Source organism: Fonsecaea monophora (genome assembly GCF_001642475.1).
Source record: "Fonsecaea monophora strain CBS 269.37 chromosome Unknown Scaff30, whole genome shotgun sequence".
Classification (NCBI taxonomy): Eukaryota; Fungi; Ascomycota; class Eurotiomycetes; order Chaetothyriales; family Herpotrichiellaceae; genus Fonsecaea; species Fonsecaea monophora.
The window spans coordinates 252711-278553 of record NW_019173961.1 but is presented as its reverse complement, the minus strand read 5'-3'; the positions used below and the strand labels follow the sequence as shown (position 1 = coordinate 278553).

At 52.4% G+C, this 25843-nt stretch overlaps 10 protein-coding genes across 10 annotated transcripts; 3 read left to right on the top strand and 7 right to left on the bottom strand.

Moving 5' to 3' along the window:
• Positions 1–710: 710 nt before the first annotated feature.
• Positions 711–1897, top strand: AYO21_05073 (hypothetical protein; the record flags this gene model as incomplete). The annotated part of the gene is made up of 3 exons (XM_022655044.1): positions 711–975; positions 1072–1570; positions 1702–1897. The coding sequence occupies 3 exons, from the start codon at positions 711–713 to the stop codon at positions 1895–1897; spliced, it is 960 nt and encodes a 319-aa protein (XP_022512727.1).
• Positions 1898–2680: 783 nt separating this feature from the next.
• AYO21_05072 (hypothetical protein) lies at positions 2681–3550 on the bottom strand (the record flags this gene model as incomplete). Its single annotated transcript, XM_022655043.1, has 3 exons — positions 2681–2770; positions 2868–2954; positions 3050–3550. The coding sequence occupies 3 exons, from the start codon at positions 3548–3550 to the stop codon at positions 2681–2683; spliced, it is 678 nt and encodes a 225-aa protein (XP_022512726.1).
• A 977-nt stretch (positions 3551–4527) lies between these two features.
• Positions 4528–5321, top strand: AYO21_05071 (hypothetical protein; the record flags this gene model as incomplete). The annotated part of the gene is made up of 4 exons (XM_022655042.1): positions 4528–4545; positions 4652–4780; positions 4956–5023; positions 5129–5321. The coding sequence occupies 4 exons, from the start codon at positions 4528–4530 to the stop codon at positions 5319–5321; spliced, it is 408 nt and encodes a 135-aa protein (XP_022512725.1).
• Positions 5322–5876: 555 nt separating this feature from the next.
• AYO21_05070 (hypothetical protein) lies at positions 5877–6995 on the bottom strand (the record flags this gene model as incomplete). Its single annotated transcript, XM_022655041.1, has 1 exon — positions 5877–6995. One exon carries the CDS (start codon positions 6993–6995, stop codon positions 5877–5879), a length of 1119 nt encoding a protein of 372 aa, XP_022512724.1.
• Positions 6996–7625: 630 nt separating this feature from the next.
• Positions 7626–8639, bottom strand: AYO21_05069 (hypothetical protein; the record flags this gene model as incomplete). Its single annotated transcript, XM_022655040.1, has 1 exon — positions 7626–8639. The coding sequence occupies one exon, from the start codon at positions 8637–8639 to the stop codon at positions 7626–7628; it is 1014 nt and encodes a 337-aa protein (XP_022512723.1).
• A 761-nt stretch (positions 8640–9400) lies between these two features.
• AYO21_05068 (hypothetical protein) lies at positions 9401–10084 on the bottom strand (the record flags this gene model as incomplete). Its single annotated transcript, XM_022655039.1, has 1 exon — positions 9401–10084. The coding sequence occupies one exon, from the start codon at positions 10082–10084 to the stop codon at positions 9401–9403; it is 684 nt and encodes a 227-aa protein (XP_022512722.1).
• Positions 10085–10708: 624 nt separating this feature from the next.
• Positions 10709–16821, top strand: AYO21_05067 (hypothetical protein; the record flags this gene model as incomplete). Its single annotated transcript, XM_022655038.1, has 4 exons — positions 10709–10848; positions 10908–11061; positions 11128–16645; positions 16718–16821. 4 exons carry the CDS (start codon positions 10709–10711, stop codon positions 16819–16821), a joined length of 5916 nt encoding a protein of 1971 aa, XP_022512721.1.
• Positions 16822–17696: 875 nt separating this feature from the next.
• AYO21_05066 (hypothetical protein) lies at positions 17697–20996 on the bottom strand (the record flags this gene model as incomplete). Its single annotated transcript, XM_022655037.1, has 4 exons — positions 17697–18561; positions 18636–20498; positions 20546–20733; positions 20781–20996. The coding sequence occupies 4 exons, from the start codon at positions 20994–20996 to the stop codon at positions 17697–17699; spliced, it is 3132 nt and encodes a 1043-aa protein (XP_022512720.1).
• Positions 20997–22500: 1504 nt separating this feature from the next.
• Positions 22501–23567, bottom strand: AYO21_05065 (hypothetical protein; the record flags this gene model as incomplete). Its single annotated transcript, XM_022655036.1, has 2 exons — positions 22501–23435; positions 23486–23567. 2 exons carry the CDS (start codon positions 23565–23567, stop codon positions 22501–22503), a joined length of 1017 nt encoding a protein of 338 aa, XP_022512719.1.
• Positions 23568–24098: 531 nt separating this feature from the next.
• AYO21_05064 (hypothetical protein) lies at positions 24099–25565 on the bottom strand (the record flags this gene model as incomplete). Its single annotated transcript, XM_022655035.1, has 1 exon — positions 24099–25565. The coding sequence occupies one exon, from the start codon at positions 25563–25565 to the stop codon at positions 24099–24101; it is 1467 nt and encodes a 488-aa protein (XP_022512718.1).
• Positions 25566–25843: the final 278 nt, after the last annotated feature.

Sequence of the window (25843 nt, the reverse complement as noted above, 5' to 3'; positions counted from 1 at the left end):
TGGTACTTACTAGGCCATTTGCGGACGTCGGGGACAAGGCAGCAACGAATCCAATTGGCGGAAGCAGCCAAACCCAGAAAATACGAGATACGGCCAGACAAGCTTTAACTCGTACAGCACAAGCACAGGTTGCAATTCCAAGCCTTTCATGGACGACGTGTTCGATCCTGAAGGACGAGCTGTAAGCACGATGCATGCGAATAGTGCTGACGACAGCAAAGACATGGAACGGACACGTGAGTATGTAGATGGTTCGCGTATGTAGAAAGGAAGGAGGTATTTGGAGGTCTATATGCCCAGTACCAGTTCAGAGTGCTAAAAGAGGCGAGTAGTGGGGCCATATGATATCGCCCTCATTCAGCCAATGATGCATATTGCGTATAGGGCGGCAACACTCCTTTCTCAAAAGAGGCGGAGGCGCGGGCCTAATGACCACCCGGTCTCTCGATCAGGGTTCGACAAGTCGAGGTCGACAAACGCAGGCGGCGAGAAACAAGTTCACAAACTCACCAACCCTTCCACCATCTCCCAGATTCAAACCGGCCAGCTGTACAGCGGAGCCCCCTTCACTACTTTTTCAGTTCTCGCCTGTCGTTCAGATATACTTGCTGTTTTGGTCTCTCCTCTGCTCCTCTTAGACGTCCACGCGATCTCATCCCATCCCGACCCCATCCCTACCTTTTTGTCATCTCTCCACTCCCTCCGCAACCATGAAAACGCCCGTCTATTCCCTGTTACCGCTTCTCCTGTCGTTATCACATCTCGTCACCTCTGTAACAATAGACTGTCAGAATATCCGGGTCGACGGCAAGAAGTTTGACCTGTCGAAGCTCGCGGGCCGCCATTCCGTCACTGTGCACGACACATCGAGACCGCCTGCGGAATACAACACCACGTGGACCATTAACCTTTGCGCGCCGTTGAAGAAGTTGGAGGGTATAAGAGACCAGGATCAATGTCCAGGCGGAACTCGAGGTAAGCTAGCTACCCAAGGCCCAGCGGGTCGACTGGGGTTGAGCAAGAGTCAAGAAATGCCAATGGCCAGGAAATGATTTTAACGTTTGCGGACAGTATGCGGTGTCGTCCAATCCTGGAACCCTGCCGATGATCCGGACAAGAAACACGTCCAAGTCGAGAATGTGATTCCCATTGCGGGGAACTTCGAATCCAGCACGGGTGCCGGTCTGGATCCTAAGGTGACCAGGTTGAAAACGCAAGATTCCAACTCGGACGGCCTCCAGATTGAGCTGAACGGCGGCAATTACAACAAAATGAAGCAAAAGGCAGTGGTTCAATTGACGTGTGACAAGGATCGGAGCGGGAACGAAGAGAAGAGGAAGCGCGATGACCAGGATCCCGACCAGGACAAGGACAAGGACAAGGACAAGGACAAGGAAGAGCAGCCGAGCACCTCGAGCTTGACGTTTGTGAGCTACGGGCCGGTCGAGGGAAAGGACAAGATAGAGGTTCTGAGGCTCGACTGGCGGACAAAGTATGCTTGCGAGGACTACGCCGACAGCGACGAAGCGAGGAGGAGCGGATGGGGTTTCTTCACCTGGTTTATCCTGCTGTATGCCATCCCTCCTCCCCCTTTTTTTCCCTTTTGCACTGGACTCCCTCTCCCGGCCTTCCCCGAATGTTTTGTGTTTCCCATCCTATCTTGGATGTATATAACTAACCAAAGCCCCTCGCCATAACCAGTGCCTTTCTCGGCATCGCCGCCTACCTCATCTTCGGCTCCTGGCTGAACTACAACCGCTACGGCGCTCGGGGCTGGGACCTGCTCCCGCATGGCGACACGATCCGCGACATTCCCTACCTCTTCAAGGACTGGTCGAGAAAGGTGATTGATACCGTGTCCGGAGGCGGTTCTAGAGGCGGGTATAGCGCTGTATAAATCAGAACTTTGTTATTTTTTTCCCCCATTCTCTTTCTTCGCCCACGCGCGCGCTTCCTGCCCTACCCTATTTATTTTAGAAAAAGTCGGGATCGGATTTGTTGGCGTGGAGTTTTTGTCTTGTTCCTCTATTATGGGAGGGAAGGGGAGTCATTACCCGGTCTGTGGTGTGGTGTGGCGTGGTGTTATTTGAGTTGGTTACCTATGACACGGTATGGTACTGTTTTGTTGGTCCCTGGGTCTCTGGGTACATGGATAGGTAGGTAGGTAGGTAGGTAGGTCGGTAGGTAGATAAAGACTCCGTCCACCCACTCATCCATACAACTACCATCTATCCAAGAGCAAAGAATGGTTCTTGACCTCAAACTTACATGGACCATAAGGGATCGATCTGTGTGCGGACAAGGAAGTAAAGGAAAGGAAAGGAAAAGCGCCCGTGTCTTATCTGGCATAGTACGGCGGCGCCTTGGGGTTTGAGGGTTTTCCTTTGTTCGATTGTTTGTAAAAATCCATTTTATCGATTTTGTTGTATATATCATCCAGGAGTGCTGTATCACTGTATCACTGTGTCGCTGTACTCTGGTAAACGGTTTCATAGCGCATTCGAGATTCCCCTTTCTTTCCAGCCCTATTCCCGGCCAAATAGCTCTAAACCCTGGTCACTGTCGATCCTCCGAGGCGGGCAGCTCCAGCTCCAGCTCCAGTGGTCGCGACCCAAGGGTCTTGAATGAAACCTCTCGAATGCTGTATATGCATGTGTATGTGTATGCATGCGTGGACGCTTCACAGTAACTGTTCCTCTCCGGGGACTATGTCGCCGAATTTCTTTGCCGAGCCGTGACTTCGAGCGACGATGCCGTAGGCCGGGAAGTACTGCGGGAAGTCCAAGTCAGCTTGATTCTTTTGTTGGAAAACAACGTGTCCTCTGTATATGGAGAGGATGTGTATAGTAATATCAAAACACACGTACCTTGTCCAGGTACGGAAGCACTTCGGCCGTGCCGGGCGTGTTTCGCCAGTCCTTCATCAGGAACATGGCAATGCCAAACATGCCAGTCTAGAGTGTTCGGTCAGCCCTGTGAAACCTAAGAGAGCCACCGTGGAGAATTCTCTAGGTAGACGTTGATTCCTGGAAATAGCGTCGGGGCTTACCAAGTGCACGCCAGCATTCTCCATCCTCCGGTTCGCATCCTCGGCCAGCTTGGGCGTCGCCGTTCCGCTGGCTTCAGTATTCGCCCACACCGAGTACCCGGCCTCTCTCAGACTGAGAGCCAGGAACATGGTACACACCTCTGTGACGATGCCGCCCAGGATGACTTGCTTGCGGCCTGTGGCTTCCACGGCCGCGCGGAAGTCCGGGTTGTCCCAGGCGTTGACCTCGCCGTTTCTCCTGATGAAGGGGGCGTTGGGATACATGTCTGTGATTTCCTTGGGTAGAGGGCCGTTGGGGCCAGTCTCGGCAGAGGTCGTCAGGATGGTTGGCAGGTCGAAGAGCTTCCCCAGCTCGGCGTGGGCGAGGACATTGTTGCGGAACTCGGCTGTGGTGTAGTCCTTGACGAGCTGGAGAAGGCCTAGTTGGTGGTCGACGATCAGCAGGATCGCCTTGTCTTTGTCGAGACGCTCGAACTTGTAGGGTGGTTGTTGGTAGGCCATGGCTGCTGTATATCTGGATGTGAGTGAGTCTGGCTGTGTCCTTGAGATGTTAGATATGGTATATAACTGGACTTCGGCGCGAGTGGGTTCTCGATATGATGAAGACAAACCACGAGAGAGGCAACGTATAGTAGTATATATACAAGTATTCACCATTTACTTACTCGTCCTTGACGCCATACACAGTAATCACATTGCGTCCCGAGTGCCTGTCGGATTCTGGATACAACATTGGGCGGGTCAAGTTGGCATACACCTAGCAAAACAAACCCCAGCCGCATGAGGCTTCACGAAAAGGGCCATCGACTTCCCGCTTGAGGTTAGATTCGAGGCTTTCATGACTAACGTCTCCCGTGCTTGACACAATGCATAGCGGAGCTCTGGTGTGGTAATCTTGGAGTAAGGACCCCGTAGTGGATGCCCCTCAAGCAAATGAAGCCCCAAGCAGCGCTTGACCGATGTAGATTTGTGCTCTGTTCCATGGTCTGTACCTTGCGGGCTGCATACGTAAGGACGAGGTGCTGAGTAACTAGGCGTCTTCAGGGGGAAAAAATGACATATTCATGACCAGTCATATGTGTATAGGTCTGCATGTGAAGCTGCGATGCATGTGAACATCATTACAAGGTGCTGAAGTCAATGTTATGTTCATATACTGTATTGAGAGGGAAGAAGAAGAGCGACAAGATGCGGTGGTTTCGATACTTTGGAGGCGCAGAAACAACCAGTGCGGCTAAGAAGGAAATGAGCTGCCGTAGTCTGTCCTGCGGGCCATTCTGCCGTATGGCGCATTATCTGTCGAAATATCACATCACAATATCAACCTTGCGACGGACCCATTGTCGATGAAAACTGTATATGGTTCGAATCGAAGGACTAGAAACATCCCAATAAGTCCCTCCAACTTCCGTCTCCTGCGTGTCACCAGTCATCCGATCCTGGGTGCCCGCCCGAAAGAATAACCGACCACTTCCATCATGCTATCAAGAAGAGTTGTAAGTCCCACCTGTAATCCTATACCAAGGGTGTCGTCTACAACTACCCCCCTTGGTCTATCACTGGATGGGGTGAGTTTCTGACTTGGTTTTGCGCGGGGAAAAGCTCTCAAAAGAGGAAGAGTCAGAGTCGACGGACGCCGAAGTCACAAAGGAAGATCAGGAAAAGATCAACACCTTTTCAAGACTGCATAATCGGAGTAAAGCCCTGGAGGAGGAGTTGGGTTTGAAACAGGTAAGTCGTTATCTATCCTTGGCTCTTGGACGCCTGTGGTTGTCGGAGGTCTTTTAGAGGACATGAAGAGGCCATAGGTTCAAAAGGAAAAGCTGGTCACGCAAGAACATCGTGGCTCAAGGCAAGAGATGGAAACATCTTCCAAAATCAATCCACTAATCCATGTCCACTGCAGAAAGACAAAGAAGACCTCGAAGAGCTGTCGACGGAACTCGAACTCGCCGACGAAGATTCGCTGATCCCGTAAGCCCCTTGCCCTCGTTTTCTTTTCTTCGACGCCATCATCGCTCTTCTCACAATCTTTTTGTCTTTTTCGCATCCTGCAGACTAACGCACCATCATACCCAGATACAAGATCGGCGACTCGTTCATGCACGTCCCGCTGGCCGAGGCGCAAGAGCTGCTGGCGACCCAGACGACCGAGATCGACGGCGAGGTGTCGACGCTCGAGGAGGAACTCGAGACCATCAAGGACCAGATCCGCGGGTTGAAGGCGCACCTCTACGCCCGGTTCGGCAAGGGTATCAATCTCGAAGCCTAAACGCTTTTTTTCTCCCACTTTCTTTTGTGTTCCTCTTCGAACAAGAAAGAGGAGGCTTTGGTGCTATGGTGGGAAAATACCGTGATGAGAACTACGACATGACCAATCAACTCACGCGGCTGGCGACGAGTGAGACAAGAACTGGACGGTGTACGTTCATCACAATGTAGGCGCTCCTAGAATCTGAATGTCTAGGGTTCCCACGAGAGCCCGGCCGACGGCGGGATACTTCGATCTTAGAGAGGAACGAACCACGAGGGAAGGGTAACGGCGTGAAAGAAGCGAATCATCAATCCTTGCTTGGTTCTGGGATCAAAAGACTACATCGAACGACTGATCGCCCCTCGTTAGTTCCAAAAGTCTATCTATATATACTCACTGGACATTCCAATACCGTGCCGGCGGAGAATGTTACAGGGAGGAGCAAACCACACAAAGACAAGGTCATTCCGTCCACCGATCCACCGATCCGCGCAAAATCCTGTAGGCAATCCTCAACCCAATCCAACCACAAAAGCCAAAGCCGGTGCCTCACTCCGAACAACATGTAAAATCCTATATCTTACTAGCCGTCGGCTTCTGCTTCAGCCTGACAACGCCCTCTTGCGTACACGTTGCAATCAAAACTCCGTCTTTACTCCAGATCCTCTGCATGACCAACCCTCTCCCGTCGCCGGCCCATGGACTATCCATCTCGGTCAACATCCACTCGTCCGCGCGGAACGCCCTCGGGTTGTGGAAAAATATCGTGTGGTCCAAGCTGACCATCATCCCGATGCTGCGTGTGTCCTCGTTGTTCAGCGCCATTTCTTTGTGTTCCGTCGTCTCGTCCTTGGCAATGTCTTCGAGGTACTTTCGCATTTGTTTCTTCTCTTCTTCCGAACCCCTGAAGTTGGAGAGACTGCGTTCGATGTTGCCGGGGCTGCCGAAGCGCTGGAGGCCGTGAACCCGCGAAACCGTGCCGATAAAGTACGAATCGCTCATATACGCCAGCGCGCTCAGGTGCGCTTGGTGGTTGTCGCCCGGTAGGTTCGCTCTCTGGCCGGACTGCAGTTCCTCCTCACGGATGTTTGGCGGACAGTCGGAGATGCGGCCGCGGGCGCGGATCCAATGTCGCAACTTGCGCTCCGAAGGCGGGCCATTTCGGTTCGTGATGGGCACGCGGACTGCCTCGAAGGGTCGGTCGCTAGACCTCACGTTCTGGCGGTCCGTGTCTGCGTTTGGCGGCGGGGTGACGTCCTTGGGCATTTGGAGGGCGTGTTGGACCGTCTCTTTCCCGCCGGAACCCGCCTTCATGAAACTCAGTGTCGTCGTGAAAATACATTTGCCCCTCTGTCGCGCTTGCACCGTCCGTGTGATGAAGCTCTTCCCGTCCCGGACTCGTTCCACGTGGTACAAGATGGGGATCTCGCTGTTGCCGGCAAGCACAAAGTAGCAGTGCATGCTATGGACGGTGAAATCGGGTGGGATCGTGGCCTGGGCGGCGGACAGACACTGGGCGATGGCCGCGCCACCATAGATGCCTCTTGCGCCGGGAGGGTGCCAGAGCGGGCGAGCGTTGGTGTAGATGTCAGGACCGATGTCGATGAGCGGCAGGAGGGACAGGACATTCTCGATGGGGGAGTGATGGGGGAGGGATTTCGGAGGTTTGATGAGCGTTGCGTGCTTGGACATTGTTGCAGCAGAGGAGGAGGTGTACTGTCGAGGAAATGTTCGTGAGAGGAACACAATCAAATGAGCCTCTCTGTCTATGCCGCAACTCAACGGGGATGTGAGGGAGAAATGTGATAGGGTCGAGTGGGCAGACGGTGGACGATTGCTCCCATTAATTAAATTTGGCCCCAAGGCTTTTGCTGGGAATTGTAATATTGCCTTCGTCAGAGGACAAGACAAGCCTGAATAGCCGAAGTCGACAAATCGTCCAATGTTGAGCCAATTTGCATATGATGGCCGTGAGACATCAAGGGCGTTGGTTCGGCGATGGGAATCATTGGTTCAAGTCGCCAAACAGCCGAGGCTCATCGCTAGCAGATTCCGTGAATGCGATTTTAGCACCAAGACGAACATCAGGACATGAGATCTGCACCAAACTACCTTGGTACCTAGTTCAAATAAACAATCCATGTAAAATCCACCGGATTGACCCAAGAGCTGCAAAATATTCCGGCCAGTACCCTGTAGCCTCGTACATTTACATATCAAATCCTGTCAGAAATCCCATGTAAACCAATGGATCCTTCCATCAGTCCGAAACGCCTCGCTAAAGTCCAGATTTCTTTTGGCACAGTTCAATCATAACCTATGCTATGCGTACCTCGTCGAACCATTCCAGACCGGATTCGGAGAATAAGAAAATGTTTGAGACTGCGAGGACCCTGGAGTGTGCGGCCATGTCCCCAGATCGGTTCCCGGCGTCAGCAGGATTGAAGATCTCTCAATCTCTTCTCGTCGCCGCTCTCGGACATCCCTCGAGGTGCTGCTCTCAGCAGTCGGGCTTCGCTCCCTAGACAGCTTGTTCAATACCTGCCACTTGCTGGTGGTGGTGGGGAGACTGCCGCTACGGGGTCGAGTGCCAGGCTGGACCACTTCCATGCCATCAGCTGCCGCATCTTCGCCGGGCAAGGTGATGTGGTAAGTGCTCTGAGAATGTCGGGGGTTGGGCGACTCTGCCGGATCTCGAGTGAGTAACAGGCGTAGGAGCTGCCGACGTTGTGCCTCATCTTCAGGTATGTTATTCGCGGTCCAGTGTGTCATAGGTATTAATTCTGCCGTGGAGGCAGCGTCACCGTAGCTGACGTAGGAACTTCTATCCCATCTTGGAACATGTTGCCTCCTCTGCTTGTCCAACTCTTTGATTTTGCTTATCCTTCTGTATGTAATATAACTGAGGATTCCAGCCCCAATCGTTGTAGCACACGCAATGATCAGCGGCACGTAGATGTACACCTGGGTCGGAATAGGGAAATGTTTGTGGAGAGCATGGTTCATGACCGTGACAAAGACACCCATAAAAGAAGAGGTCAATATCGGGAGTAAAACGGCGTCGAAAAGAAAGAGTAGGCTGCGACTGAAATATGCGATGGCCGCGACGGCACTGTAGCCGATGAGGAGGAGCACCGAGGCGAGAGCTGTCAGAAAGGCGCGTGACACTTTAATGTTATCTTCGGCAGACGTAAAGACGAGTGAGAATACAATGTATCCGCCTAGAGCGAGCCAAGAGGCAGCGATGGCAATGGTTCGAAAGTACCATGGCAGTGCATCACGTTCCGTGTAAAGATCGAAAAGGGTCTCTCGCATTCGCTGGTAGTTGCGTTGCATCCTCCTTATGAGAAGCGGCAGAGCAAGTCTCGAGGCATTCAGAAGAGAACGTTGGAACTGTATGAAATGGGAAGTGCGCAAATGATGGTTCAAAATTCTTCGGCTGATTGATGTGTGGCTGCTCAAGCGAGGCTTAGACGCCTAGAAGGCAAAGAAGAGGAGAGAACTGGCCGTTCAACCAAGCATTGCAACAATGTGTTTCATCTAAAAAGCTGCGTGGAGGCCAGCAGCAAGAAGAGGAAGAGAATGGGCTGACGCCGAGAATATGGTGAGAAGAAGGAATGAGACATCATGATTGCGCCTGCGCTCCAAAGCAACGCCATCCAGGTCGCATCGTATGGAGGCGTCAGGGAGTGAAAGTCAATTATTCCTCGAGGCCCCCGTGAGCCGGCAGCACCGGGACAAGCGGTAAGGCTGGGGGGAACGCAAAGGTGGGTCGAAGCAACTGGAACGGGGGAGTGTTGCGGCGCTGTTATAGGCTGGAACGTATCTGGGATCAAGGATGCAAGGCCCCAACGACGTGACAATAGGCCCTAAAATAAATGTGGTAGGGCTGGTCGGAACCTAGAACATGCCCAGACCGAGGGCGATTTGGGGCGACCACGGCGACCCAGAGCGACCTTGCCTGGAAATCACCACACTCAAATTGCAGCTAACACGTGCAACCATGGATGTCCATCCCCAACTGTGCCCAAACAAAACTTCCGCAGGCACACCTTAATTACATCGCAGACGCCACATTATCTCCCTGCATCAACCCCTCATCTTGTCTTCTTTGGGCCGTTATCTTGCGAGGCTCTCTGCAGCAGCTCGTCATTGACATATGCACTATATGTCCCTCGGAGTCCAAGCACAAATGCAGTCGCCGATGCCACTCTCAACACCAAATGTGTGACCGCCCAACTAACCCATCCATTGTCATTTCCAATCAATACCGGCCAGTTGTCCCACGAGTCAAAGATGCAAAACAACTGCAATGCCACGATCCAGTGCTCAACCCACTTCGTGACCCAGCGAGGGATCATGGCGGGCGGTGTGTATAAGGAGCTGGGATGAGCTTCTGTCAAGAACGAGTTGAGCATCCGGAAAAAGATCTCCTTTTGACCGTCTCTAGGCATGGTCCATTCTCGGACCACTAGGTCTCCTCCATCGTCGTCACCTGCAACCCGGTGCCATTCATGGACTGTATATCTCGGTACTTCGATCGCACCGTCCTCCGCTCTATAGACCCCAGATCGACCCCCGAGTTTGATAAAGGCGCGTCCTTGCAGAATCTGGAGAAATTCGGTGTGAGTCTCGTGCCAGTGTGGACCAGAAGTCCAAGTAGAACCAACAGGCACAGTGATTGTCACACAATCAGCGCTTGAGAGGTCGTAGGTGACGGCCGCGGGATCTGTCCGCCTGAATACCGTGATGTTGGATGTCTGTTGCCTCCTGATTGCCATTGGTATCGCAGTTCGACTCTGTCAATCCCAAAAATCTCGAAATCGAATGGATCCCTTATAGGTCTTCCTTGCAGACCGTTTAGAGGCTGACAAAGGCAAACACGGTCCCAATTCCGCAACACAACCTACCGAGTTCGGCTACTAGTGAAGATCATGACTGATTTAGCACACCATGTGTTCGGTGCTGAAAAGTCAAAGGTCACTGACGGAAAGTGGTCCGGACAGATTCTGGCATACTATACATTCTCAGCGAAAGGAAGCCTGCTGAAGATGTTGCCAGAGCTCAGCCTCACCCCCTTTCGAATGGCCAGGTCTGCCTGCGTCTTGATGTCGCAAGCGACTCCAACTCCTAGCGCATGGGGCCGGCCACGTGAAGGTTTCTGATTCAATGTGAATCCCTAGCATTGCCAACCCAAGGATGAAGGCGATTGGTGACGGTCAACGAACTAGTACTAGCCAACGCCTCACTGCACGACTGGGACTGAGAGTCCCAAGGTAAACGCCTTGCTTCTTGCGCCCGATCTCTGCCTAAGAAATACTTGATTGGGTTCCTCAAGCCTCTGTCTCAATGCGTCCGCCATTCCAACCGTCTGCAGGCTTGCCGAAGGACGCCTCGAGACCCTCATGGCCCTGTTTACCGTATTCCCAGATGCCCCCTCGCAGTTGTCAGGTCAAAATCTCTATTATCCCAGCCTGATGCTCAAATTGATGTCGGTCTTTGATTGTCTACTCCCCAACTTCCTGTCTCTGAGTTATCCTGATGAGTTCGTCTTGGTCGCCCGATGCTGGCACATAAGTCTGCACGAATTCGCCAACTGTCCAGTGGGCTTTACGTTGAGGAGCCGGCTGCTCAACGAATCAGCCTCCAGCCACGTTTTCGAGTCGAAACCATCAGTCAACATGATAAAGCATTCGCTGAATCGGTTTTGAAAAAGGAGGCATCCGCTGTCCGGGGATCTCAACATCTTCTTCGCAGGGTAAGATCAAGGTTAGGGCGGCCGGACAAGGCCGTGACTTTGACCGTGCTATATAACCACGTTCAGGCCAATGGCTCGGCCGAAGTTGCTCAAATCTACATTGACAGACTGTTCCTCGATGCTGTACAGTCAAATCTACAGCTACAGGTTCCAGATGTTCTGCTTGGCACCGCTGCAAAGAACGCAAACATCAACCTTGTCCGCCTACTTGCGCCTTTCACTGCCATCGAGGCTGTCAGTGCCGTCCTCGAATATGCTGTGCTCAGCCAAAATCTACATCTTGTTACTGCTCTATTGGAGTACGGCGCGGACCCAAACTGTATAAGTCACAGTTCTATACTCCGACTAGCTGAGACCAACTGCCAACTTCTTCACGTCATCCTTCGCGCTCCGAAGCAGCTTCGATACGAGACTTTCGGAGATCTATGTACGACTGTTGTTCAAAGAGGACTCTCAAACGCTCTCAAGATCGTTCTTCGCAGCATCACAGACTATCCCACGTTCCGCGACTCGGATCCTCCTCGAGACCGGGACAGCCTTCTGGATGCAGCGATCTCCTGCTCTGATAAGAGCATCTTTTTGAGCATTGCCGCGTCCACCTCTGCATGGCCTTTGAAGGATGCTGGTCTGTTTTTGCATGTGTTGGACTCTTCAGCGATCGATCCCCTGCAGGCTAAAGATATGGTAGAGGCCCTGCTCTGCCTGAGTGATATGTCGCCCGGCTCTCAATCAAGTCCAGAGATTGAATCATTTTACTGCCGCTGTGTACAAGAACGGCATGAAGATATACTTCGGCTGCTGGTAGCCTACGGTGTCCCTGTCTCTGTGGAGCCTCTACTGCTCGCATGTCAGAACCATGACGAAAAGATGCTCGATATCCTCTTGGCTGGTCCTATACAAGAGGAGGAGCGGGTGGCAGCCCGTACCTCGGAACTACAAGGCGCATTACAAAGAGCGATGGGTCGAAAGATCCTCAAGCGTCTGCTTACTGGAGGTGCTAGAGGAGTCTGGAAAAATGAGGAACTCATCGCAGCGGTCTCACGCGGGGAATTTCAGTGGATTGAGACACTTATCAACGCAAATGCTTCAGTGGACTACCACAACGGCGCGGCCCTTCTCGAAGCCGTTTCACTGGGACACGTTCGAGCTGTACAAACGCTTCTATCTCGTCCTGTCTCTCTCTCGAGCTTACAAGCTGCCTTTCCAAGCATCGCCCAGCTTGAAGTCTTGCCGCGACGACTGCTGACGAAGCTTTTTATCAATCAGGGGCTTTCCGGCGGTTGTGTCGACTATGCTCTCAATATAGAACTTTGCAATTATTCATATCATAGAGATCCTGAGTTAGTCGATATATTGATTGGATCAGGAGCTTGCTGCAATGCTGTTTCCCTAACAGTCGCCTTCGAACACAAAGACGCGGCAATCTTCGACAAAATAGCCCTCTCCAAAACCAAACTCCACGAGTCTGTTACGGAATGGTTCAAAAGTTGGCACCGCATGCTACTCTTTCATGTCCAGCAAGGAGATGAATACTCGAAGGCGGCCGGCTCATGCCTCAAGATGCTCTTCAGGAAACTGCAGACCGTTGAATCACTTTGTGATGCTCATGAAGGTGACCGGCAACTCGAATGCTTCCATCAATTCCTGGAACACGATGCTGCGGATCTCGATCTACTCTCAGCATGGCTAAATTGGACACAACATATGAACAGGACCACACTGACTGAGATTGTGTTGACGGCAGCTTGCTTCTGCGATACCGATAGACTGCACCTGATCATAAGATCCAAACCACTGATCAATGAGGCGCCCTTAAATTCCACCTCCTATGTCCCGAACCTCAACCTGGATCCTCAAGCAAAACCGGCGAATTTGTTCCTGTCTGTCCAAATACCTCCACTTCGTCAGGACGTTCTTGAGTTCTCAGACACAAGAAGTGCGGAAAACCTCAAGATCCTCTTTCGCCAGTATTTCCACGGTGGTTGTGAGAGTCACCTTGTAACGAGACTCCTCCAGAGGCACCTGGAACACTGTACACAAGCAATCACCGAAGGTGATGTCTGGCCGCTTCTTACCCTAGAATTTCTTCTATCTCAACCTATCGAAACCACCCTGCCAGAATTCAGCTCCTGTTTGTACATGGCCATTGTGTCTCAACAATGGCTCGTTCTTGGGCTGCTTCTTGATCGGCAACTACCGCTGGAGATGGTTGCCCGCTTCTTTCTGGTCGACACATCCCTGCTCGCACCTCGCGCGATCCAAGTCCTTCTTGATTCCAAAGCAATGACATACATGGACGATGACTTTTACTCTGGGCCGGTGCAGCAAACTTTCAATCATGCGTGCTTTGCGCAAGACCGAGAAATGGCCATCCTCGTGTGCTCCAAATCTCGCTGCAAACTGCGCCTCAGGGATGTACTGCTGCCTGTACAGCAAGCAATTGATAAGTCGGACCTCAGCTATGTTTCTACTTTGATCGGAGCAACATCCTTCTCCAAAGATGATCTTGAAGTACTCTGGAAGCGTGTCACTCATTATGATCAAAAAGATGACTTTCTCGCCTTCGTGGACGTATTGCTCAAAGCCGGTGCTGACGGTGTTTCAATTGGTGACACCCTCATAGAAGCCGTGGAAAGGAATAATGAGCCTCTCGTCGTGCTCATCCTGACGCAATGGCAGGCAAATCGGTCGCTACAGTATCGCGAAGAGTTTGACTACAACGAACGCCGGACAGCTGCCTCGGCGCCAGACCTTGGTCCTGACATCCAATACTTCTCAGCACTCGCCCACGCTCTTACGATCGCGGTTTGTCTAGACCGAGCAATCCTTTGTCGGCACCTTTGCAGAGCTGGCGCTCCATTGGTATACCAGGGACAATCACTGGTTCAGGTTGCAGTGGCCAAGGGAAGCTACACCGCTCTTGTCGAGATGATCATATCCTCGGAGACACGTCCTGACTTCCATGGAGTTGTCAATTTTGCACTGGTTCAAGTCGTGGTGCATAACCGTGGAACCTGGGTGCAAAGTTTGGTACAACTTGGTGGATCAATCGAAGCATACGACTGCGAGTGCCTGAGATTTGCGGCGCGATCTGATCATCCTGGTATGTTGGCTGTACTTCTGCGGTACGTTACGACACTGCCTGCCTTTCACGCAGTCTGCCAGATACTTCAAGGTCGTCTTGCTGCGTACCAAGGCGACCTGGACACCATTTGCGCCATGTTCAAACAACTCCACGAAGCAGGATTCCAAGAGAAGGAGCCGTACGATGAGGCTCTTTTCTCATTGTTGGCAATTCAATCAGCCAATCTAGATCATGTCAAAGTCTTGCTCGATTGCGGAGCGTCTATTGAGTATAGAGACGGTGGAGGCATGATACGACTTTGGAGAGAAGGCAATGTGCAGCTCTTCCCGGACCTCGTAGGCCACTGCCGTCGGCAATCTGCCAGAACAAAGCTGTTCACAGAGGCATGGGGCGAATATCTACAACAAGAACAGAATCGTCCTGAGGAAGCTGCTAATATGCTGCTCGTCCTCGGAGCTCTTCTTGAAACAGAAATACCCCGGGGCGCACGCGATATGGCGCTGGATGCCATCGCTCGGGTCTGCCATGACAAAGTCAACTCTAGTGAGATCATTCAACTATTACTGGAGAAAGGGGCTCGCTTTATTGATGGAGCCGGGTTGTCACTCTATCAGGTCTGCCGCATCGATCACCCACAGGTGACCTCCCTGGTTCACCACAGTCGTCCACACATCCGAACTCGTTTACTGGCCCTTCACCACCTCTTCCGAAATCAAGGACTGGGCTCTTCTATTGTCACAAGAGGGACTGGCCAAGGGCCAAATCTATCAGACCAGGCTTGTCTCTATAATATCAACTTCCCCGCGTCAACCGCGCAATCCTTCGACCTAGAAGCCTCCGATGTTGTCAACTTGATGGGTTCCATATTGAATCCCAAGGTCAGGACCACGGGGACTAGCTTGATGTTCACTTTTTTCTTCATGCTGGGGGGTCTTCACGTGTTCTCGACACAAAGTTGTTCAGGTCCCAATCGTGATGATGTGGAGCAGTTGTTTGCTGCTGCCATAGCGAATTCAGAGGTCAAAGAAATGGATGATCGGATCGAATTCCTACTCAGGGCGATGCAAATTGACGCTCCTGCTCTAGTAGACGCGACTGCAGGTGCCTCCAACCTCGCTTTAGAACAGAGCTCACTAGACAGGCTACTCTTATTGTCGCTACAGAACAAGAAATTCAGCCTTGCCAGTACGCTCTTGGATGCTGGTGCCGACCCGAATACAAGAGATGAAGAGGGACGATCTGCACTATTCCTAGCCACACGCGAGAAATCTCTCGATACAATGAGGGATTTGATCGGGAATGGCGCTGAGGAGGACGATGGAAGTCTACACGTCTCGACTTGCTGGCAGCACCATGAAGCAATGCAGCTGCTTCTCGAGGCAGGTCACGAACCAGGCTACTGCTCTGATCACTACTTTGGAGCTACGCCGCTCGAAGCTTTCTTGCGATTCAGTCACTCCGGAGCAGCACATGAACATTTCGAAACGACGCTCGCGGTGCTGCTGTGCGAAGCCGAGGTGCCGACCAGCTTCTGGGCAACGGAGCCTAATCTCATGTCTCTAGCTCTAATGGGACCTTGGCCATATAAAATGTTCAGCGCACTGCTGTGCTATCTGCCTCCGGGACTGGTTGAGCTGCCCCTCATACGTCAAGACCGCTTCATGTTTTCTCTTCTCAGCTTTGTCGAAAGAGGAGAGGATATCGAGTTATCTGATCTCGAGCGGGTGGAATTGTCCATAGTTTTGGAAACATCAGGATTCGAGCGGACTTTTTATGCCGTTGAGGGAGATCAACCCGAAGACGCCTTTAACGTACCAGAACACCTCGAGATTCCCGAAGTGAGGGCACGCCGTCGTGCTTGGAGAGAAAAGGATTGTGCTGTTTGTGGCGACAAAGCTCCTGACGCAAATGAGATTCACGCAGCCTTGTCTCCACCATGCGAAGAGAAACATGGATGGGAGAACGACATCATCTGTACCGACTGCTTGCGAGGACATCTAGAATCGCAAATGTTTCCACAGGGAGGCGACAAGTTTCCCTCTGCGAAGGTAAAGTGCTGGGCTACCAACTGCTCAAAAAGCCTCGACCACTCGGTTATCCAATCCCTTGCCCAGTCTGAACGGTTCACCATCTACGATGCAGCTCTGGCTCAAATGCTGCTGAACGACGGGGAAAATATGGCCAAATGTGCGAAACCGAAGTGTATCGGAGCAACATGGCTCGGGGACGAAGACAAGAACACAACCATCTTCGCCTGCGATGTCTGCGGTGAATTTACTTGTATACAGTGCAATCAGCTGTACGACATGCATCGAGACGAGCCCTGCCCTCAGGGTGAAGAGGCTCGAGGCATCGAGAGACGCAGGGACGAGGAGGCGGCCACAGCAGCCCTGCTGGCCCAGGGAAAGAAATGCCCCAAGTGCAGACTGCCGTTTGAAAGGATTGAAGGGTGTGACCACATTGTTTGTGGCAGAGATGCGCACTCGAGCGCGAGAGGCCGTGAGTTCCCCCCCCCCCTTCTTTTTTTCTCGGCTTCCGCCCCGTCCCCTTCGCTGACTTTTGTTTTCTTAGTTGGCTGTGCGTTTGAATTCTGCTATGTCTGCGGCGCAGACTATAACGCCATTCGCACTCAAGGGAACACGGCGCATGCTAGGAGTTGTACCCACTATGCATGATTAGATACATATACATTGACGCAGTGGGCAGGAGACGACGTTCTGTTATTAGTGCATTGGGACAAGGATGTTTATAGAGGTTACCCTGCCCCTGGCCCTGTCCCTGGCCCCATCGTAATTACACCCTTATCAAGTAATTATGCTAGCGACGAGATTATTGTAGAGATTTATACATATTTTACGGCCTCGAAATACACACACACACACACACACACACACACATATATCACAGGCACCCTCACGAGTACGAGGCACTCCTGCCACCCTGATACTATGTCCCTGTCCCCGTCCCTGTGAGGGAATTACTTAGCGCTCTTTGCTTTTTCGCAACAAACTCTCGTGCGAAACTACGAGGGTGTGCTCTCGGTACTTACTGCAAGGTACGTATTACCTAGGTGTCTAGTCTGCTAGTGTAGGTACCCTGTGTAGATATGGGAAGATGAGATGGATGGATGGAACATCGCCAGCATCGCTAGCACCACTGGCGTCTCTATTTGTCTTATTGGGAGGGGGGGTTGGGTATAACTGCTACTTGAGTTCTCGGTACCTCGTACTTGGTTCGAAAGTAGTTAATCTTGTATGGTGGTTGTTTTTTTTTTTAACCGTTCTGGTCATATCAGTGTTTTTCTCGTTCCTTTCAGCGTAACAGTTACTAATGGAGCTCCCATTCCGGAGGTCCGGAGGGGGATGTCCATCCTTGAACCCGTCCATACAGTAGTCTCGTCTCGTCTCGTTTCAGTCATAGAAGCTAGATCAGATCACCCGGTCGGTGGTGTCGATTTGCGACCGAGTCAGCCGAGACAGCTTGGCTTGGGTAACCTGCCGGCCGTGTATGGGGCCACGGTGATAAATGGACGGGTGTTGGATCTTGGTGCTCAATATCGCGAGCTCCCATACCCGCCGCCATAGCCACCACCACCTCCATATCCCTGGTTCTGGCGTCTGTTATCGTCATCATCATAATCATCACCACCATGTCGACGTCGACCTTCGTGGCCGCCGTAGCCTTCGCTCTGGCCGTATTCATCTCGTCGTCCGAAGCCGCCGCCACCACCACCGCCTCCGTATCCGCTGCCGCCACCCCCGCCGTACCCATCGTCGCGACGGCTCGAGGATGAATACTGGTCTTGTCGGCTATCGCCAAAGCCGCCAGGCATGTCTCCGTAGGAGGACTGCTGCTGTTCTTGTTGACGACGAGCGTATCCGCCACCGCCGCCGCCTCCACCATAGCCGGAACCATAGGTCGACTCTTCCTGGCGACGCCCCCCTCCGTAGCCGCTAGACTCGTATCGTGATTCTTCCTCCCTACGACCATAACCGCTGGAACCACCATACGTCGTCGATTCTTCTTGGTGCCGACCACCATATCCACCTCCACCCCCTCCGGAGGAGTACTCGTCGCGGCGCTGCTCCTGGCGGCCGTAGCCGGAGCCATACTGGTTATTGTCATCGTTGCGCCCGCCATATTGGCGCTCTTCGTGGCGTCCATAGCCTTCAGAGCTGCGACCACCTCCGTAACCGGAGCTCTCTGTCTCGTACTGTTGGCGTCTGCCGCTGCCGCTGCTGCCGTAAGCATCCGTAGAGTAAGGCTTGTCGTCTCGATCACGACGTTGTTTGCGGCGATCGTCATCACTGTCATCACTTTTATGTCCGTGGTGTTTTTCACGACGATGCTTGTCACGACGTTCATCTTTGGAGCTGTCACTGTCGTCATCCTTGTCGCGCTTGTCGCCATAGCGTCTGTCAGATAGCATGTTAGCTCCGAACCATTGTCCTCTCGTGTCGCCTTTGCTGAAGCCGTGGCTTGTACATACCTTGTCTCCTCGTGATACCTACCCTCGCTTGTCCGCTCCTGATGGTGCACCTCGCTCTGCCATCCGCCGCTCGCGGTCTCGCGCTGCTCAAAACGATTATACTCCTCATGACGTCTCTGGCCGCTAGGCTCAGTGGTTCTCGAGTATTGGGCTTGGCCATACCTATCGCCTGAGGATGACTGACCAAACTGCGTCACAGTCTCTGTGTGGGACCCATCCTGACGGCTGTAGGAATCGCGCTTATACGTCTCTTGACCCTGGCTGAGTCCGCCGCCGAGGATATCGCCACCGATCTGTCCACTGATTTGACTCGTAAGACCGCCAACCAGGGAACCTAGGACGCCACCGCCGACTGCTGCGCCTGCCATTTTTCCGAGCTGGTCGCTTTGTCTAGAGACATTGGGTGGTCGGCCGCCGCTCTGACCCCCACCTCCACCCAAGGCAGAACTAATGGCCCCAAGAGCACCGCCTGCAACGCCGGATTGATTTGAGTTGAAGTTGAGATTTGCCATGCCAAGAGGCCGATTGTTTCCATGTCCGTGGTCCTTAACCCCGGGCTTATGGTTTCGACCCGTCTCGACGCCACGACGATTGAGTTGTTCGCGTAGCCCATCCTTTTCAGAGGAAGACTTCCCGCGCCACCATTCCTCAACAACGCCAAACATGAGTCGACGGCCGTCACTAGCGCCATCCTGCCCGTAGTCCCGCAAGGCGGGGTGGTGTAGAACGCCGGATATGATGCGATTCAGGGTTCGTTCGATGTCGATTCGTTCATCGTCCCAGCACGCAACGATCTGTGGGACCACCCACTTCACGGTTTGATGAGCTACCTTCCCCGCGGGTTCGTTGAGAATGTTGGAGAAGTGATCCTTTGAAAGCATAGAGTGGGTCGGGTCCGAGGAATTGTCGTCGTTAAAGACAATGTGCTGCTGAGCGACACTGGACTGGATGATCTCGTTGGAGCCCGTGTTGAGTTCGTTCTTGACTTGGTTGATGATGGGTACGACGAAAGGAGCCAGCAGGCTGAACACAAATTTATTGATTTCCTCCTGAATTTGATCGATCAAGTCAGGCAGGATTGGGATCTTCTCAATCGTTTCGGTGATGGACTTCATGATATCATCGTGCCATTCGATAATTGGGTAAATTTGCTTCTGCACGTCTGCGAGGTAACGAGCCCATTGTTCTGGTTGACGTGGAGTAATTCTGGAGTTTTGCATTTGTTGGTTCAGAGCATTTTGTTTCAGTTCATTGGCTTTGCCCGCTTGGTCCTTTCCACCGAATACTCCGGAAGGCAGCTTATTGAGGAGATCTTGCAGAATGCTATTGTCTTGGTTCCCACTTTGGTACTGTTGCAAGGTATCGTCCAATTCCTGGATTTCAGACTGGGTGGTCTTGTCGTCGAATTCACCGCAGACGGAGTGGAGGAAATCGACGCCGCCGAATGTGCCGGTGACGATTGGATATACCGGGTGACGTACTTCTCGAAGCTGAACGGCGGTGCGGCGGCCGACATGAGGAAAGACATCACGTTCACCCATCTCGATGAGAGCAAGTTCAACGTAATTTGAGTGAGCAGCATAGTCTTCCAGGCAGTGGCATCCCGTTCCGAGCAGCCGGAGCGCTTCGTAGAGGTCATTCTTGTTCTTGTTGCGTGCGTATTGTCGACCCAGCTCAATGCTCCTCCCGAAAAGTTTTCTGACCAGACCAGCAGACGTGTCAATGCCCATGCCCTCGGAAGCAATGTAGTTCTTCAAGCCAGTTTGTGGGTTTATGGAGAGCTCTCGGCGTTCATCAACAGGGCCGCGGAGTCGGCGATCATACTGCCTGGCATCCTGGTTGTCCGCATAGTCCTTGGGGTTGCTAAGACTAGTTAGTAAATGTCTTGGCAAAGAAATCATGTATCTCACTCGATATGTTCCTCAGGTCGATAGCACCCGAGTCTCTGGCTGGTGACTTCGAACTCGCCTGAGCCATATCCGAAGGACATGAATCCCAGGACCCAAAGGACGATGCGGATCGCTTCGGCGCTGACATACTTGACAGTACCTACGTCGACCGCCTGGCTGTAATCGCGCAACCAATTACCAAAGTACACCTGGAGGCGGTCAATATACCCCCGATTTCTATGGGACAACAACTCACTCTCTTGACATCAAGCTTGCCGAACTTCTTGCCGCCCATGGCACGCGAGGCCACGATGGTCAGCAAGGTGTCTTCGAGATCACCATGTCGCCAATTCTGCCCCTCAATTTTCGAAGTTGATCCGATATTGCCCGCACCAAAAGCGTGAGCAGGTCTTGCCAGCAAAATGATGCCGACCACACAGACAAGGATGATGTGCGTCGAGGATAGCGCCATGCTGGACAGCAGCTGTTGAGATGATGTTTTTGTGTTTGGTTTCAGGTCAATCGATTCGTCAGGTAAGAACTGAAGCTCACGGCTCAACCGATGATGCCTCGAAGGAAAGAGAAACGACGACAAAGTTTGAGAGGGTTTGATAGCCTTGCAGAGAAGCGCCTTAGAATAGGAGACAGAGTGTTGCAAACAGTATGCGGGGCTGAAGATGAATTTGATGTCACTTAAGGAGGGGTCGAGCTCAATAACAAGTTGGCAGGTTGGCTTGTGAGGCCGAAGTGAAATTTCCCGCCGAATCTGGCCGGTCAGTGCCGCCGCTTTTGGAGGGGCTTCTCCCTAGGCCAAGACGCTCGGCTGCGCTTCAGCCTGATGAAATCGACTCATTCATGCTTCTACCACGTTTATTCGGGGGTTCCCAACCTCCTTTTCAAGATGTTCTCGCCAACACGCGAAGAAGATGAAGAAGAGCCTGAGGCGGAGGAGAGAAAAATCCGACAATGCAGAGAATGATAAAGGAGCGATCAAGAAAAGTGAAACCCTGAAGCAGATATTTGCAGAACTTAATTCATCGAAATATCAACACGAACAGGCAGAGAGCGACCCTCGAGTTGCCGAACGAGATGGCGTTCTACTGAGCCAGCGGTCTGGCTCTTTTTTACGTTCAGCCTGGAACATCGACTTCTCTGAATGTCTGACCGTGAAAGACAAGGCAGAGTTTGCATGGTACTGTGCCTTCAACCGAGCATGACATATGACACATGACATGTACGAGGTATAAAGGCAGAGGAGAGCGGATCTCAAGCTGTACTGGAACAGAGAGAGCTGAAATTTGGACGCAAGTCGATCCGGGTGGTCTTCAGTCAAGCTTTGCTCGCGGACCCCGGACGACGTGATCCATCAGTGTCGCTGCCTCGTGGAACCGCCCGTTGGCTCGATACGCCATCGCCAGCTGATATTGCGTCTCCAGCCGGTGAGGGTTGTCCTTGGTCAGGGTCTGTTCGTTGATCCCGACGACGTGCTCTAGAAGTGCAGTCGCCCTTTGGAATTGTCGAGACAAGTGCTCCTCGTTCAGGAGCGTAAGTCCTGATAATGCAAGACTAATTTTAGATCTTCGTAGACGCTATATACGGTGAAGCAGCTTTGGGGTGCACGGTCAGTGTGAAGGAGAGGGAGGAGAGTCGTTATCAAAGCGGTACACGCGGGTGCGTCGCACGTGAGCTCCGAGCAGTTTTCCCTCTTTACCAGTCCAGACCAAAGTCTATATAAACCCCCTTTTCACGCTAGATGCGAGCTTCGTTTCAATGCGCATTGTGATTCAAGCACAATCCCAACCCAAAATAGCACACTCAGTTGATACAATGTACCATTGCCAATGAAATATCCTGTGGGTTGTGAAAAGGGGGCACTGTTACTTCAATGGTTCCATTTCTTCGTTCCATGCCAGCCAGGAAGGTAGCGATGAGGTTCCTGGAAATGCTCTTGGCATGGATACAAGGCTGGAATGTTATCATGATTCTCCAAGCTGCCTCGGATCCTCACGCCTGGCCGTCATCCAGTCGCCCAGAGGCTTCCAGATGGCAAGCTTCTCTGCCGGCGTCAGCGTGGCTGCCAGTCCACTGGTAGAGGTGGCCACAAATGTCTTTGCCCCGGACCATAGCAACTTTCCATCTTCCCAGATCCGTCCCAGTTGCATCTCCTCATCTTGCCATCCCCAGTGGAAACTTGGATCGTTAAACTTCTTCTGGCCTTTCTTTGCCATCCAAATGGCTTCCCAAATACCTTTGCCAACTATCACCACAGCCTCCGGTCTGTAGATAGCGATCTTTTTATCGAGGATGGCAGCTCCCTCCTCCATCTCTTGCTTGCTCAAGCCATCGCCACTCCTGGTGGGCCGAGCACATATATTCGTATTTCCGATTTGGTACAGGTCCATCAAGTCTCGTGTCTCGGATGGGAGATGCTTCTTGGGTGTTATGCCCGATGTGTGAAGCAGGTGCCAGAACCGATTCGAGGGATGGGCATACGCATGGCCGGTTGCGGCTGTCATGAGCCCGGGATTGAGACCGATACAGACCAGGGTCAGGCCAGGCCTTAGACTGTCCACCAGGTTGTTGACTGGGTTGTATGGATCTTTCAATGATCGCTCCTTGGTCGTGGTCCTTCGCTTTTTCGATTTTGGCGTCGTAGGTATCACATCGCCCGTCGAGGGCTTGAACCCAAGATCATTTTCCTCCTGTTTCACAATACTCCCATCGTCTTCCTCGTTCTCATCATCTTGTCGCACGCGGGACCGTTTTCTTGGAGACGGAGAGGCAGAAGCATTCTTCGACTTGAAGAGAACGGATGGACGTGGACTGGACAGTCGAGGGGATCGCCGGACGGTATCTGACTGTTTCAATGGGGAATATTTGAATTGCTCCATGCGAGCCTTGAAGGTGCTGCCTGCCCACAAAGTCAGCTCTTGAACATCCAAACGACTGCGGTTCTCATACTTTGCTCCATGCTACGTACGTCCAAATCGGGCTCTTCTGATCGCGTGGAAAGGTCATCCATCTCGGGTGTTGTATGAGCCATTGGCTTTTGACGCTGGTGTTAGTGTCACACAACCAGTTGGTTTCGTGGTGTCACAGGCCAAGCCATTGTCACCCCCTGCGAGACTGGCCAGTCCCTCGTCCTCGCCACAATGTCAAGCTGGCCGAAGACAAGTCCAATATGTTGAACACTGTGAATGAGCCTCCTGCTACTGACACGGAGGGACTGGAAAGACACTGGATTTCTCGCCAGAATAGCTACCTCACACGGCACTAGCCTCTTTTGGTGTCGAGACTCTTGCTGCTCTGTTGGAGTATCCAACCAGCAAGACTGAAATAGCAGGAATCATTCCTTTCAGAACACGATGCGTCACGTTGTACAGTCATCTCACGCCGAACAGAACCGGGGTCAGAAGCACTTGATATGATATCCCAATCACTACCTTCGGTGGCCTAGAACGAAACCTTCGGGATCATTGACCATGTCAATGTGCCCGACCATCAACAGCGAATGAGTGCACCACATCGTCCTTCAACAAGCTGTGCCTAAGCCGTGTCAGCCATAGCCGCGGACCTATAGCTTGACGTGGACAGCCTTGCACTGTGTCATGTCACGCAATTCTTCAAAGCAGTCATCTCGTCCAATGCCAGATTGCTTGTATCCTCCGAATGGCATGCTGAAGAAGTGTGTCCCAACAGTATTTACCCAGACAGTTCCAGCTTCAATGCGACGTACCGCGGTCTGCATAGTCTTGATATCAGATGTGAAGACTGCACCTGTCAGACCATAGTCGACAGCATTCACATCCTCGAAGAGCTTTTCTTCGTCGGTCCACTTCAAGATGGACACGATAGGTCCAAACACCTCTTCGTTGGCGATTCGCATTTTCTGAGTGACCCCGGCAAAAATGGTGGGCTCAACAAAGTAGCCACCTTGCGTGTCCGTGCTGTCGGGGATTCTGCCACCTAATAGGAGACGGGCGCCATCATTTTTGCCAATTTCGACGTATTTCAATACACGGGCCTGTGCTGCCTCACTGACTAATGCCCCCATTGTTGTCTTTGGATCGAGAGGGTTTCCGGGTCGGAACCTCTTCGCTATTTGATCTTGGATTCGTTCCAAGATCTTGTCGTGAAGCGAATCGTGTAGGAAAACCCTCGAGGTCGAACCACAAGATTGCCCACACCAACCGAAATTCATTCCTGCGATGATAGCGTCCACGAGACGGTTATGATCCGCGTCAGGATAGGCAATCAGGGCATTCTTTCCCCCGAGCTCAAACGAGGTCAGTTTCAATGTATCTGCTGCAGCTTTCTGGATCGCCTTGCCTGTAGGCACACTACCGATAAGCGTGACCTTACTAACAAGTCGGTGTGTTGAGAGAGTCTTTCCACATTCGAGGCCACCGGATAAGATATTGAGGACTCCAGGGGGGAAGACGTCTTCCAGCAGCTCGGCCAAACGGAGTGCGGAGAGGGGCGCTTGTTCTGGGGCCTTGATCACCACTGTGTTGCCCATAGCAATGGGGGCTGCAAGCCGGTTGGCAGCGAACATAAGTGGATGGTTGGAGGCAACAATGCGCGTTACTACCCCCAGCGGCTCCCGCAGGGTGTAGTTGAAAGTTGAATCATCTAGATGAGTGGTCTCGCCTTGAACGGCTGGGATGAGGCCCGCAAACATGTCGACCGTGTCGGCGGCGAAAAGTGCATCGCCTCTCATCATGATGACGGGATTGCCCGTGTTGTAGGCATCGAGCAAGGCCAGCTCATCTGCATGTGTACGCAAGATGTCGGCCACCTTCCTGAGCTTCTTGCCCCGTTCCAAAGAAGGGACTGCTCTCCACGCCGGGAATGCTGCATGTGCCGCCTCTATAGCAGCGGCCGTGTCTTTCTCACCGGCGAAGGCGACTTTCCTGATGACTTTTCCGTCACCGGGACTGAATATCTCTCGATGGTCGCCATCTTGAGGCTCGTGCCATTTCCCGCCATAGAACAAGCTCCAGTGCTTTGGAAGACATTCGTCAATCTTTGGGAGGGACATGTCGGTGGAGCGTCACTGTACTGGTTGTAAGTTCTCCTAAGACGTCTTCTTTGTTGGGCCTTTATAGTTCAAGTCTGATACGGTCCACTCGATGCTCAATGCTGTGGTGTCAGCAATTTACGATCTGACGACAACTTTTCTCACGCATCTGTCCAGTCTTACAACCAGAGAGAGGTTGGACTGTAAAGCCTTTTTGCGGTTTCCGGCTGGGATTTGAGTTTCCACTGTGCTTACATGTCCACATGTCCTTCTTTTATCTCTCAACTCCTTCGAGTAGC